This window comes from Lissotriton vulgaris, unplaced genomic scaffold, assembly GCF_964263255.1.
Source record: "Lissotriton vulgaris unplaced genomic scaffold, aLisVul1.2 SCAFFOLD_690, whole genome shotgun sequence".
NCBI classification, from domain to species: domain Eukaryota; kingdom Metazoa; phylum Chordata; class Amphibia; order Caudata; family Salamandridae; genus Lissotriton; species Lissotriton vulgaris.
In genome coordinates this window covers 862,575-878,519 of record NW_028248208.1, presented here as the reverse complement: position 1 = coordinate 878,519, position 15,945 = coordinate 862,575, and the positions used below count along the sequence as shown (strand labels likewise).

At 44.6% G+C, this 15,945-nt stretch overlaps 1 protein-coding gene across 1 annotated transcript in view; it reads left to right on the top strand.

The window, feature by feature from the left end:
* LOC147664883 (uncharacterized) overlaps nt 1–11,777 on the top strand; it is a 44,045-nt gene extending 32,268 nt beyond the window's left edge. Inside the window, exon 4 of the mRNA XM_086949925.1 lies at nt 6,939–11,777. Within this exon, the coding sequence (XP_086806051.1) occupies nt 7,660–9,420 (1,761 nt within the window). The 5' untranslated portion in view covers nt 6,939–7,659 and the 3' untranslated portion in view covers nt 9,421–11,777. The remainder of the gene's footprint in view (nt 1–6,938) is intronic.
* The last annotated feature ends 4,168 nt before the right edge of the window (nt 11,778–15,945 follow it).

Below are 15,945 nucleotides of genomic sequence, written 5' to 3'. Positions count from 1 at the left end.
TGGTTCTTGGGTGGTGATGTGCATGGATGGTGCTTGGTTGGTGGTGTGCATGGATGGCGCTTGACTGGTGGTGTGCATGGATGGCGCTTGGCTGGTGGTGTGCATGGATGGTGCTTGGCTGGTGGTGTGCATGGATGGTTCTTGGCTGGTGGTGTGTATGGATGGTGCTTGGTTGGTGGTGTGCATGGATGGCGCATGGCTGGTGGTATGCATGGATGGCGCTTGGCTGGTGGTGTGCATGGATGCTGCTTGGCTGGTGGTGTGCATGGATGGTTCTTGGCTGGTGGTGTGTATGGATGGTGCTTGGTTGGTGGTGTGCATGGATGGCGCTTGGTTGGCGGTGTGCATGGATGGTGCTTGGCTGGTGGTATGCATGGATGGTGCTTGGCTGGTGGTGTGCATGGATGGCGCTTGGCTGGTGGTGTGCATGGATGGTTCTTGGCTGGTGGTGTGCATGGATGGTGCTTGGCTGGTGGTGTGCATGGATGGCGCTTGGCTGCTGGTGTGCATGGATGGTGCTTGGCTGGTGGTGTGCATGGATGGCGCTTGGCCAGTGGTGTGCATGGATGGTGCTTGGCTGGTGGTGTGTATGGATGGTGCTTGGCTGCTGGTGTGTATGGATGGTTCTTGGCTGGTGATGTGCATGGATGGTGCTTGGCTGGTGGTGTGCTTGGATGGTGCTTGGCTGGTGGTGTGCATGGATGGTGCTTGGCTGGTGGTATGCATGGATGGTGCTTGGCTGGTAGTGTGCATGGATGGTGCTTGGCTGGTGGTGTGCATGGATGGTACTTGGCTGGTGGTGTGCATGGATGGTGCTTGGCTGGTGGTATGCATGGATGGCGCTTGGCTGGTGGTGTGCATGGATGGTACTTGGCTGGTGGTATGCATGGATGGCGCTTGGCTGGTGGTGTAGGTTGTGTGAAACCTCCAGCGTTTTACTACCCAGAAGCTCCTGAAAACCTTTAATTTAGCTAAAAGTCACACTTTCCTCACATTTCTGAGTGGAAAAGTTGTGGCCTCATCGTGCCGGCACATATTTCCCACCAACCAGCGTACTCCTCGGTTTCCTGATAAAAAAATGATATCTCAATTGTATTAGGCTGACTCTGCTTTGGGCACCCACACAAGTGAGGTATCATTTTTATCGGGAGATCGAGGGGAACGCTGGATGGTTAGAAATGTGTGCCGGCGCAGTGATCTCACAAACTTGGCACACAGAAATGTGAGGAAAATGTGACCTTTTAGCTAAATTTGAGCTTTGCAGGGGATTCTGGATAAGAAAACTTTGGGAGATCCATGCAAGCCACACATCCCTGGACTCCACCCGGTGTCTAGTTTTCAGAAATATCTATGTTTTGTAGGTTTCCGTTGATGGCATGCGGGCCAGGACCAAAAACGCAGGTGCTCCCAATCAATCACAAAACAACCTATTTTTGCAAAGGAGTTTTTGGTCTCGGGCTCAGCAGCCATCTATGGAAACACCGGGTGGAGACCAGGGAGGTGTGGTTTGCATGGGTCCCCCAATGTTATCTTACCCAGAATCCCCTGCAAATCTCAAATTTAGCTAAGAAATTAAATTTTTCTCACAATTCTGTGTCGTATGTCACTGAACCTGTTGGAGTCTGTAGGAGCCCAGGATCAGTGATGAGTTCAGCTGTGGTTCAAAGTGGTAGCCAACAGCTCCCTGAGCTGGTTTGAACTGGAGTATGCACGGAGGGCACCAAATCTGTCCTTCCAGCAGACTATGAGGCGCTGGCAAGCGCCTCCACCCCTGCCTAATACACTAAATCTTGTCTCGGAGATGGAAACACCTCCCTATGACAGGAAGCCTATTGTCCTACCTTCCCCTTCTCGGGCTTGGCCCAGCAGCAGGAGGGCAAAATAGGGTCTGTTGTAGGCAGCAGGCCTAAGTTGCTTTCAAGGTCTGTAGGATCGGTCCCAGGAGCGTGGTATGCTTCCCGGAGGAGCCCTACCGTGGATGGAATCATACCTCCAACACCAAATACAGTGTTGGGGTATGATTCCAACACGTCTGATACCAAATATGCCCAGGTTCGTTCCAGCCAGTTTAGAGATAGTCTTGCTGTCTCATAATGGCTGATTTACGTACAATGCCTGGAGAATGGACTTCGGGGTTTGTATGGGTTGTTTGCTCATGCAGGGCCACCATCACATTCGGAACCAATCACCCAGCCTTTGGGCCTGAAAGGCCTGCTAAAGGGGTGACTTATAGGTTTCAAGGGCAGGGATGTTAGATATAAGGAAACATATCTTTCGTGAGAGGTGCATGCACCAACTCACAAAGGCTACAATGGCAGGCCTGTGGTCAGAGTTTGGAGGGTCCCTCATAGTCATAGTCATACATTCTTATATAGCGCACAGTTCACCGTAAGGTCTCAAGGCGCTAGCAGCTAAAGAATGGAGGACAGGGACAGTGCATTGCGGCTAGTTGGTGGGAGGGGGGAAAAGCCAGGTTTTAAGATTTTTACGGAAACATTTATGATCGGTTATGGAAGAGATATGGACCGGTAGTTTGTTCCACCACATTGGGGCCAGATAGGAAAAGGAACGGCCCCCGTTGCGCAGAGTCCGAAAACGGGGCTGAGCAAGGAGGAATTTGGAGCTGGACCTTAGAGATCTACCAGGGATGTACCTAAGGAGCTTGTTTTTTAGGTAGTTAGGGCCGGCGTCATGCATTGTCTTATGGACCAGGCTTAGGATTTTAAAGTGACATCTCTGGCAGATTGGGAGACAAGGAAGAGTCGGTAGGTTCGAGATGGATGAGGATCTACTGGGGAGATTGAGGACAAGCCTAGCTGCCGGGTTCTGAAGAATCTGAAGCTTGGAAAGCAGATTGGCATTTAGGGCAGTGAACAGGGCGTTTCCGTAGTCCAAACGGCTAACGATAAGGCCCTGTACCAGTGGTTTCCTAGCCTCAATAGGGAGCCACTTAAAAATCTTACGGAGAATGCACATGATGCCGTAGCAGACCCCAAGAACCTGATCTATGTGGGGCTTCATGGACAAGGGGGCGTCTATGGTAATGCCGAGGTTTCTGACAGATGGTTTGGGAGGGGGGCCCAATCCTAATTCCGCAGGCCACCAGTCAGACGACCAGACCTCCTCAGCTCTTCCAAACAAGATGATCTCGGACGTGTTGCTGTTCAGTTGTAACTTGTTGGCGCTCATCCATTCATTTATTCGGGTCGTACAACTCCTAAAGCGAAGCCGGGTGCCGACGAGATCGGAGTCACAGGTGACAAGTAACTGAGTGTCGTCGGCGTAGGACACGCTTTCAAAACCATATGATCTAATGATGGCAGCTAACGGAGTGGCAGCTCATGGGTGGCATAACACATGCTGCAGCCCATGGGGGTCCCCTGGAGTACCTAGGCCCTAGGTACCTAGTACCATATACTAGGGACTTACTAGAGTACATCAGCAGCCAATAAGGAATGTACCAAGGTGCTCACCATAGCCAATTTAGAAAGGAAGCACAGTGAGTGGGGTCCTGATTAGCAGGATCTGACGCAGACTAGTCAGAAAAACTGTATGACACCAGCAAAGAGTGGGGGAAACCATGATAGCAGATCCTACCTTCCCACCACCCCACCCATTCTCCCCACTCCTCTAGAGAGTAGCATGTGTAGTGTGTTATCCTCTGCTCGTGCACAGTGCAGGGGAGTATGCAGCCACCTCTTAGTGTCTGGCACAGAGGCCGCTTTCCAAAACATTGCTTTTGTCACTTGTAAAGTACGTATCCAAGGTCTATGAACCAGTGTAAGTGTTTGCCCCCTCTTTGCTTTATTGAGAAGGCCTAGCAGGCAGGATTCAGGGGTAGTTGACAGTGTATGGTCTGTGAGTTCTGCTTTGGTGGCTGTAATCTCAAGTATGACACCAGTAGTGGTGGGCACTCCCGCACCATATGTTAGAAGCCAGCGCCAGCCAGTTTACAGCACCAATACTCTGGTGTCGAATCAGGAAACATGCACTTGATTCGGTGGGGGGAGAGTTAACTGTAATGTGTGTAGTTAAATTATGTGAATTGAATCAAGGATTCCAGGACACTTCGCTAACATGTTTTAGCGCCCGTATGCACGACTTGAGCGGTTGCGTGAGCACGGTGTTCACTCTAGCCAATGCCGTCCCCGTGTGCAGCTGGTGAAAGGTTAATGGTCGGCATTTAACACACCTTCCTGTTGCCCTGTTCTTCAAACAATCATTAAAGATTGGCTTATGTGAGGTGCTCAGTGCCGTGTTATTGGAAGCCAGCGTCCTACTACCCAGTTCTTTATCTCAGAATACTACTGAGCTATAAATGTTTTACTTCTGACTGATCTGGGCCTGCCCCCGCTCTATATTTCATAGAGGAAAAGCACTTTTTTCAAAGAAAGAACACTTTGGTGACAACAAACTTTGCAGCTGCGAACGCATTTGCGAAAGTAAAGAACCTTGGTGGCATGCTGCACGCTATGGATCATTTGGCGGTGCATTTCACACTGTGAAATACTTTTATTTTGCATTATTGAGCTGTGCCTGTGGCATTTTGTGAGTATTTGAAAAGCAATGCTAAGCATGTTGTTAACTTCTCAATCCTCGGGATCAGCGTGATGTTATAACAAGGCCACCTCCAGATCTAACCAAACCCAGATTGCTGAAATAGCCGTGGGTTAAGGAAGGATCAGGTGAGGGCAAAAAGAAAGGCGGGGAAGGAAGGGAACAGCGGGGAGGGAGATCTGGAAAACACAAGACAAAGAAATGTGTTGGTACCAGATACTCTCACTCCTGTTTCAATCAGCAACCCATTAACATAAGATGTACCCATCTACCTGTAAAGAAACTAAAGGAACGGTGTAATAGAAGATACAACTCTTCACCAGCATCAGAGCCCTGGAAGGATATGAACGGTGCTACGTCCTCCCTGTAATACACAATGAATACCTTTCTTATTCTGTGCCCTTGTATAACCGTATTGCAAGAATGAAACACTATGCTATTGTACATACCCCACGACATATGAACATGACGGGACGTAGAGGAGAGTCTTGAGCAACATCCGAGGGACCCCTGGATTCAATGTATCCGAGTAAAACAAAGTTAAGCAACAATGGGTTACGTCACCCGATAGTATAAAACAGTACAGTACCTGTGTTACTCCAATCAGTATTGAATATGGTCCTGAAGGGCACTGCTTCAATTCAATATGAGATCCTGATTTCCTGTGTACGAGCCGCAAGACGCAGGCACAGCATACAGAGCAAAACTTACCACGTGCGGTAAGATTAAGTATATACGAGAATTCGTCCTCCACACGAGCCGAAGCAAGAAGGCTCACCTGCGGAGGGCAACTGCAAGAAGGAAACACTCTCATGGAGAACACTCCACACGGAACACAATTCGTCCTCCGCACGAGCCGAAGCAAGAAGGCTCACCAACGGAGGGCAACTGCGGTAGTGAGACACACTCGTAGAGAACACTCCACACGGAACACAATTCGTCCTCCGCACGAGCCGACGCAAGAAGGCTCACCAACGGAGGGCAATTGCGGTAACAATTCGTCCTCCGCACAAGCCGAAGCAAGAAGGCTTACCAACGGAGGGCAAGGAAATCCTTGGTAACTGCTACGGGAAGCAACTCACTCCAAGAGCTCAGAGTTCAGGTCGATAGAATCCAAAATATCCGACAAGAGGAACAGGACCGCCCCTAGATAGGCGCTAAGCAGTCTGGGACATGTAGTTGTTTAGTCCGTATGACATCCAGCCGGATGACTACGTTCTGAGGCGCTCACAGAAACCTGATACATGTGGCCCTTTGTAAAAGCTGTGTAGGGACTGTTTCATTGCCGGGCATGTGTGAGAGTCGCAGAAGGCACTTTATCTTTATCTTATGTGCAGTGTGCGCTGTTCTGGTGCATTCTCCATCTTGTGGAAAGAATGAGCGCACCTCAGGATTGTACCATTGAAGGTGGCCACAGTGGTTTGTACAGGCGATGTTGAAAAGCATGAGTAGGAGGAGAGACCTATGAAAAGTCATGGGAATTACGTGGTTGGAAAATGTTGTTCGCAGGTTTTGTGCTGGAAATGGAATGTTGAAAGCAGGTCAATGCAAGTGAGGTGCAGGTGAATAGGTTTGAGAACAGGCTCTACCTTGTGTGGCGGGCAGCAGAGGTGTAGGATGTATGAACAGAGCAGTTTGACTTAAGAGATGTTTTTAAGAGAGTGTTTCGGGTGCTGAGCATGGTCCAGGGGTGAAAGGGTGCTAACAGCCTTGGCTTTGGCGTACCATCTGTGCTCTTGCTACGCTGATGCACCACAGTTGTCAACTAGTGGGCCGCCAGTCTAGCATGCTATCTCAAGCTCTAAAGTTAGAGGTGGGACAACTAAACAACAGACCAGCCAAGCTCAATCTCCTTGTCCAGCTGGGAAACTCCCACCCCAGTGGATAATACCGACAAACTTAGAAATATATGTGAGAGAAGTAAAACCACAAAGTAAATACATTCATTAAACTGCTGCTCTACTGCATATTGTGGGTGTAGTGGATGAAGCAAAGCACCTCTGCGAGCAGCAATATTTGATTCATGGCACAACATTCTGATGTCCAACCTTCTGTCTCAAGTCTTCCTGATCCATCTCCCATCTCTTACTCAAAGAGCTGTTCTTGTTTTACAAAACCTTGACCATTTGCCACTACCTAAAGCTGTAACTAGTGTATGAGTGCTATGCGAGCGCCCTTTTTTTTACCAACTTACTCATGAATAATTAAGATGTGACATATTCAAAGCAACTTTTATGTAAATTTCTGTGTATGGTTAAATATGCCTTCATATGTTTCAAAAATGGTAATCAAGAGATATTTATACAATCAATAAAGAATTGTGTTTGCACATTCCGTTATGTTTCCCTTTAAGTTATTAAATTTTTTTTTACATCCGACAGAAAACAATCTTTGATTGTACGAAATGTTTCAAAATAAGGAAGATAACACTGTAAATCTGCAAAGACGAAGTCTGAAATATTGAGTTCCAGTATTCAGGAAAACATAAGTGCCGTCAGAGCCAGCCAAACCCGAACATAAACTGAGACATCCTGAAAGAAGGGAGAAGGGACACAAGAAATTCAGTGATTCCACGAGTCTCAGCTGTGTACTTCCATGCCTCAAAACGAAGAAATAACCTCTAGAAAATGAAGACAATACTGATAAACCTCCTCTTGTGTAAACATGTCCAATAACAGCTTTGATCATGAGGTCAGTATGAGGTGGTGACAGCAGTGCTGTGCTTCCTAAAATAATACCAGGCCACCATTCTGTGCTAGAGGTGTATTGCAAACTGTTTCAGACCAATCCACAGCAACCATTGAAAAGCGCAATGGAGTGGAGTCAGACAACTGAAGGTTAAAAGAAATAGGGGTTCTGCTGTCTAAAATACAGAGCACTGTCCCAGTGTGCACCGACCAGAAGGACGTTGGATCTTTACCCGCATGCGTGCCGAACCATTATCCAGTCTAAAGACACAATCGCCCACGAAGAAGCCTTACACACGTTTTGAGATTGGGAAGTAGTTGGTGGCCATTGCACTTTATTCTTTAATCGGAAAGCAAACGTGCAAAATACGACTCATACAGGGAATGCAAGAATAACACAAGTGCTTTATCAGTCATGTTGGCCCTTCAGGAAGTACAGTCAATGGATGTAAACAAGTATATACCAGACCCAGAGACGCTAACCAAGAGAGAAGTCTCAGACACATGTAGTGAGAGCTTTAGTTTGTCATCAATATTAAAACACCATCAGCAAACACACACAGGGAAAACACAATTCAAATGCACTGAATGTGTAAAGAGCTTTATTCAGTTTTCAGGCCTAAAAAGACATCAACGAACACACACAGGGGAAAAACCATATCATTGTAGTGAATGTTTGAAGAGCTTTAGTCAATTATCACACCTAAAACGGCATCAGGGAACACACACAGGAGAAAAAACATATAATTGCACTGAATGTGTGAAGAGGTTTAATCGATTATCACACCTAAAACATCATCTGCGAATACACACTGGGGAAAAACCATTCCAGTGCAGTGAATGTGAAAGAAGTTTTAGTGATTCATCAACATTAAGGAAACATCTGCGAACACACACAGGGGAAAAACCATTCAATTGCAATGAATGTGAAAGTAGTTTTAGTCAATCTTCAACATTAAGGAAACATCAGCGGTCACACACAGGGGAAAAGCTATTCCAGTGCAGTGAATGTGGAAGTAGTTTTAGTGATTTGTCAACATTAAGAAAACATCAGCGAACACATACAGGGGAAAAACCATTTAAGTGCAGTGAATGTGTGAAGAGCTTCTCTCAATCATCACACCTAAAACAGCATCAGAAAACACACACCGGGGAAAAACCACACCAGTGCAGTGAATGTGAGAAGAAGTTTATTCTATTATCAGACCTAAAAAGGCATCAGAGAACACACACTGGGGAAAAACCATTCAATTGCAAAGAATGTGGGAAGAGCTTTATATATTTATCAAGCCTAAAACAGCATCAGAGAACACACACAGGGGAAAAACCATTCAAGTGCAGTGAATGTGGAAGAAGGTTTAGTGATTTGGCAACATTAAGGAATCATCAGCGAACACACACAGGGGAAAAACCATTCAAGTGCAGTGAATGTGAAAGTAGCTTTAGTCGATATTCAACATTAAGGATTCATCAGCGAACACACACAGGGGAAAAACAATTCCAGTGCAGTGAATGTGGAAGTAGTTTTAGTGAATCTTCAACATTAAGGAAACATCAGCGAACACACACAGGGGAAAAACAATTCCAGTGCAGTGAATGTGGAAGTAGTTTTAGTCAATCTTCAACATTAAGGAAACATCAGCGAACACACACAGGGGAAAAGCCATTCCAGTGCAGTGAATGTGGAAGTAGATTTAGTGAAATGTCAACATTAAGAAAACATCAGCGAACACACACAGGGGAAAAACCATTTAAGTGCAGTGAATGTGTGAAGAGCTTTTGTCAATCATCACACCTAAAACTGCATCAGAAAACACACACCGGGGAAAAACCATACCAGTGCAGTGAATGCGAGAAGAGGTTTATTCAATTATCAGACCTAAAAAGGCATCAGAGAACACACACTGGGGAAAACCCATTCAAGTGCAATGGATGTGGGAAGAGCTTTATAAATTTATCAAGCCTAAAACGGCATCAGAGAACACACACAGGGGGAAAACCATTCCAGTGCAGTGAATGTGAAAGTAGTTTTAGTGAATCTTCAACATTAAGGATTCATCAGCGAACACACACATGGGAAAAAACATTCAAGTGCAGTGAATGTGAAAGTAGTTTTAGTCAATCTTCAACATTAAGGATTCATCAGCGAACACACACAGGGGAAACAACCATTTAAGTGCAGTGAATGTGTGAAGAGCTTTTGTCAATCATCACACCTAAAACAGCATCAGAAAACACACACCGGGGAAAAACCATACCAGTGCAGTGAATGTATGAAGAGGTTTGTTCGATTATCAGACATAAAACAGCATCAGAGAACGCATACAGGGGAAAATCATTCAAGTTCAGTGAATCTGGAAGTAGTTTTAGTGAATCTTCAACATTAAGGATTCATCAGCAAACGCACACCTGGGAAAAACCATTCAAGTGCAATGAATGTCTGAAGAGCTTTTGTCGATTATCAGACCGAAAGCACCATCAGAGAACACACACAGGGGAAAAACCATACCATTGCAGAGAATGTAGAAGTAGTTTTAGTGAATCATCAATATTAAGAACATATCAGCGAATACACACTGGAAAACCATTCAAGTGCAAGGAATGTGACAATGGATATATATACATATATATATATCAGGTCTAAAACAGCATCAGAAAACACGCACAGGAATCCTTCAAGTGCAGTGAATGTTGATGTAGGTTTTATGAATATTCAATATTAAGTACTGATCAGCGAACACACACAGGAAAAGCCATGTCATTGAAGTAAATGTGTGAAGATCTTTTGTCAACTCTCAGAGCTACAAAGATGACAGCCTCTCTTCAGAAGAGTGCAGGATCAATAATGAAGGTCACAGAGCTACAACTGTGTGACAGCTCGGCCGAGCACACTTCAGAAGAGTGCAGGATCAATAATAAAGGTCACAGAGCTACAACTATGTGATAGCCAGGCCGCGTACTTCACTTCAGAAGAGTGCAGGATCAGTAACGAAGGTCACAGAGCTGCAGCTGTAAGACAGCCAGGCTGAGCACACTCCAGAAGAGTGCAGGATCAACACTGAAGGTCGCAGAGCTGCAGCTGTGTGATAGCTAGGCTGAGTACTTCACTTCAGAAGAGTGCAGGATCAATAATAAAGGTCACAGGGCTGCAGCTGTGTGATAGTCAGGCCGAGCACACTCCAGAAGAGTGCAGGATCAACACTGAAGGTCGCAGAGCTGCAGCTGTGTGATAGCTAGGCTGAGTACTTCACTTCAGAAGAGTGCAGCATCAATAATGAAGGTCACAGAGCTGCAGCTGAGTGATAGCCAGGCCGAGCACACTTCAGAAGAGTGCAGGAACAATAATGAAGGTCACAGAGCTGCAGCTGTGAGATAGTCAGGCCCAGCACACTCCAGGAGAGTGCAGGATCAATAATAAAGGTCACAGAGCTGCAGCTGTGGGATCACCAGGCCGAACACACTTCATAAGAGTGCAGGATCAATAATGAAGTTCTCAGAGCTGCAGCTGTGTGATAGCCAGGCCGAGCAGACTTCAGAAGAGTGCAGGATCAATAATGAAGGTCACAGAGCTGCAGCCGTGTGATAGCCAGGCTGAGAACACTTCAGAAGAGTGCAGGATCAATAATGAAGGTCTGAGATCTGCAGCTGTGTTATATCCAGGCCGAGCACAGGGTGTCTGTTCAGCAAATACAGATTATCAATGAAAGTCTCCAACCTGCATGCTGTGTGATAGACAGGGTGAGCGCTTCTCTTCAGGAGAGTGAGGAATCATTTATAAAAGTCACTGAGCCGCATGTTGTGTGATAATTAGGCAAAATCACCATTTACATTCTTGGACGAAGATTTTTTGATGGCTAATGGAGCCGAATTTTGACATGATTGTTCCACAAAAGAAATGAAAAAAAAATTGATTGTATAAAAAATAATATTAAGGTAGAACCAATCACGGTGCTATAAAATGTACACAATAATGACTAAGTTTTACATATTAAAAAGAAAGGCACGTTTTTAAGATATGTAATAGAATAAAAAATTATTTGGATTTTGACATTTTACTGCTGATTGTAAAGAAATTATATTGAGCCCCAAACTCAAGATAATTTGTGCTGCCAGCAGGGAGTCTAGCAGAGGTGGCAACAGATGGGGGTTCTATCTCGACAGTGTGACTGCTGTCGGCAGGTGGTCTGGCAGAGGTGGCATTAGAAGGAGGTCCTGTCTCGACAGTGTGACTGCTGTCAGCAGGTGGTCTGGCAGAGCTGACATTAGAAGGAGGTCCTATCTCGAAAGTGTGACTGTCCTCAGCAGAGAGTCTGGCACAGGTGACATTAGAAGGAGGTCCTGTCTTGACAGTGTGATTGCTGTCAGAAGGTGTCTAAAATGAACAAAAGAGATGCACGTGCCGCTATTGACTTAGCCTAAACTATTTTTTCAAAACATATGAACTAAAACACCATGTTTCGTGTGTATTATCACTTCTTTTATTTGTTTTATATTTTATTTATATATTTCCTTTATTTTGGTATCTTAGTTTGCCAAATTCACATTTTTAAGACCTTATGTACACAAAGAAATACATTCATATTTACATAAACAGAAAACAACAAAAACAGATTTCAATATACACTTCAAAAATAGGAATCATTCAAGCCACTATTCAAACGGTCCTGATGATAACTCCAAAATAACACGAGTTTGAAACGCGTAGAACTTTCAATAAGCCAAAAATTACAAAAAGGGTTCCAAGAATTGTATAATTAGATCTCTTTTAGAGAATATTAATTGTAGATGGCTTTACTGTGAATAATTCTATTCCAGTATTCATTTAAAAGTATATTGTTATTGTTGTTTGTGGTGGTAAGTCTGATGAATGAATGGTGGCTTGAATGATTCCTATTTATGAAGTGTATATTGAAATCTGTTTTTGTTGTTTTCTGTGGGTTCCTCCGGGGAATAATCATTCCATAGTCCTATGGAAGCCTAAATTTAAATGTATAATTTTCTATAATGGAACTGAAAGCCCTCCTGCACTGAGCCAAGGTAGGGATAAGTACGTAGTCTGTACTGATGATTGTCTTTTTACCTAATGAGCTCGAGTGTGGATGATTGGCACAAGGATCGCTGTCATCACACAGTTAACCAGCTCAAATCTGTGTATGGAATTGTGTTAAAATGTCCTCATTTTGTGCACATATTCACACCAGTACTTCTGAAGAACCGGGTTATTTAATACCCAGCGGCGCCAGGGGCATGCCCAAAGTCTTCGGGTTCGACCTGTCTTAGAATACAGAGACACAGAAACTTCTTGGTGGCGTCAAAGATCAAATTTATTGGCTGCAGCCAGTAACAGAAGTCCTAGAAATCATCACGGTATGAGTTCTCAGGAGACTGCTCAATTTTACACAGCAAGTCGTCCCTTTTTATGCCAAAAATCACATTCCAGACAAATACCTAATATTTACAAACTGTCCAATCACATGTATTCACACCAAAGGTATCGCATGACAGTAAAACCCACTTTTCAGTTGCCCAGCCCATTATCAATCATCGGTCAAACCCAACATTCTTCTTTAGACAGGTTGAACGAACCCATAATAAAAAAGGCCACAACCCAATCATAAATAGACCATAAAGAAAGGAGCAGAAACAGGTGAGAGTAGGATAAGGCATATTTGTGTGCAATAAAACTTTACGATGTCCTGTGCTCTGATCCTTAACCTTGATCAGCTAGAGGGCAGGAACTGGTTTAACAAGGTCAGCTTCAGGCAACAGGGTCAGTTCACTCAGGTCAAACAGGAGTCGGCACGAACTGGAGCTAAGGTGTACATGTCCTTAAAAAGACTAGTTCAGCCACAGTCATCGGCCTATGTGAGGGCAACCACAAAATGGCTGCCATACACAAAATGGAACCCAAGGGTTCAGAACGAAATCCCTAAATACGTAGTGAATCCATCGGTCTAACGTGATGAAAACACTCATACTTGCCGCACTAACTAGTTATGGTTCCCTAATATCAAATTCGTAACGAAACCATCACCTTTATGAAACGGGTTCAGAATTCACGGAACCTCAGACCCTCCTTTTGCCCTTACATAGGCAATAATCTAAACTCACGTCAATCTGAGTCCAGGTCTATATTCATCAGATCATCAAGATGTTGCTGGAGCATAATCCTATCACTTAGTACCTCTCTTGGGACAGGTCTCTTTGCACACGTAGTAGCACAGAGGCCACATATAGCAGGAGCGCACTGCACACAAAGACAGAACAGGAAAAGAATCGCTAAAGCCATCCCAATGATCATCAGAATCTTCCATCCCCAAGTCGATAACAGTTCCCAAAACCATCCAATCAACGACCAATCTCCTTTATCCACATTTATAGACTCAGAGATCTTATGTAACTTAGAAATGGCCTGGTATACTGTAGGAGCATTGTCTGGTATGAAAACGCAGCAACTCGATTGGATCACTTTACATACCCCACCTCGATCTGCAAGTATGACATCTAAAACCATTCAATTCTGTAATGTCATAAGGCGATCTGCTTGAAGCTCAGCGGTCAGATTACTAAGGGCACCAGCAGTTTCATTTATGGTGGATTCAACCACTCTTGTCAATTGCCGTATATTTCTACTGTTTGCCATAGGTCCCCAAAATGGTAGGAAACCCTTGAAAAAGTCTCCCACTTCTTGTTCCGTAGTATCTTCCTCACTGAAGACACCCCTAACAACTCTCGTTCTGTGGTAATCTACAGCAGCAGTATACGTAGGAGGCAACAAAAATGCAACATTACATGTTCCCGAAAAATCAGGGGGCAACCATGTATATGCTCTATCATAGCAGACAAAATACGTGCCCTTAGCTGCTAAAAATGGTGGGGAAGTTTGGGACTCAAAGACATACGTCTGAGTACAAACACTCTTCCCTAACTGAGCTCTCGGATTCTTGCCTTTCCCTTGCAGACAAAAATGACCACGATGGGGTAATATCCAAATCGGAGGTGACCTTTTTCGTCTCTGCTTCTCACCCAGACTAATACTATATCTGGTTGCATTCCAACCAACATATGCCATTAACTCATCTCTGGGAATAGTTCTATAAGTATCGATCTCTCTACTCATGTTTAAAACTCCTTTCACCAAAGCTTGGTTACTCGTGTTCTCTCTTCCAAAACGCGAAGCATAAACCTCAAGGGCATAAAGGAACATAGTCAGAAAAGCCCTCAAAGACCCGTTCTGACTGATCGGTAAAATCAAATAGGGAACACCTCTATCCGTAGTATGCGGCATAAGACGACACACCCAGCAATTAGTGATGTTCACCACCAACTGATGTTGATGCAATAACTGTATGAATGAGTTATTTACAAATTCTGACCTTCTAATCTGTTCGTGTTCAGGTAAAGTATGGAAAGAATGCAAAGAAGTAGTAGCAGGTAAAGTCGTAGGTTGAAAAATGGGTGCAGAAATCAGTTGAAGAGAAAATACAAACCAACCCACCAAAGCTAACGTCATGCTAAAAAACATCAAAAGACATGTGATCAGAAAACATTTGCCGTGCATAATTTTACACAGTTTCTTCTTAAAGTTCATTTTCTCAACGGCTCTCTCAATCTCAAAAAACTACATCCTCTAACTCAGTGGTTCCCAAACTTTTGACTCCTGAGGACCCCCATTGAGTCACCACTGGAAGCCGGGGACCCCCAAGCAATGTGTATGAGTTAAATTTCAAAATTAAAACAGTCATTCGAAAAAAATACACACGTGTGCACACAAAACAAATACTCAAGGTACTAAGGATTTTGGGGCCAGATATACGACCATTTCATTTAGCGCCTCGCAATTGGCGACACATTGCGAGTGGCAAATTGCGAGTCGCTAAATGAAATGTACAACAGTGTGTTTAACACTGTTTGGGATTCCCAATGGGGTCGTAAATTGCGAGGTTCATTAATATTAATGAGCCTCTCGCAATCTGCGAGCCCATTGGGAATGCCAGCCCTCCCAGGGATGGTGGCCTGCTGGGCTCTGCAGGCCACCATGTCTCGGACTGCTTTTAAATAAAGCAGTTTAAAAAAAAATGCAGCCTGTTTACCATGCATTTAAAATAAAAAAGAAAATGAAACGTTTTCGTTTCATTTTCTAAGGGCAGGCAGAGGTCCCTGGGTCCTCTGCCTGCCCTTAAAAAATAATTTTACATGCATTTGCAAAGGGGGAGGGGTCCCCTGGGGACCCCTTCCCATTTTCGAATGCATTACCATCTACTTGAAGTAGGTGGTAATTGCGACTGTTTTGCGACCGCAAAACATTTGTACATGGTTTTGAGACTCTCTATTTGGAAGGGAATGCCCCTTCCAAACAGCAAGTTGCAAAACCTATTTAGCGAGTCGCAAACAAATTGCGACTTTGTGGTACTTAAAATTCTGGACCTGTGTTATAAACATCGTCGTATCATGACAATTTTGGTATCAGCAGACCGAGAATGACAAGTATACTATATACGAGCATTTTCGGTGTGTTCGAGTGATGAGATCACCACTAAATCAGAGTTTCCGTCCTGAACCCTCTTGGTCCATTTTGTGAGCGCCAGCCATTTTGTGATTGCCCTCACATAGGCCAATGACTAAGGCCAACCACGAGTCTGAAGGACACATACACCTTTGCTGACTCCTCTGTGACCTGGGCAAGCTGACTCCACTGCCT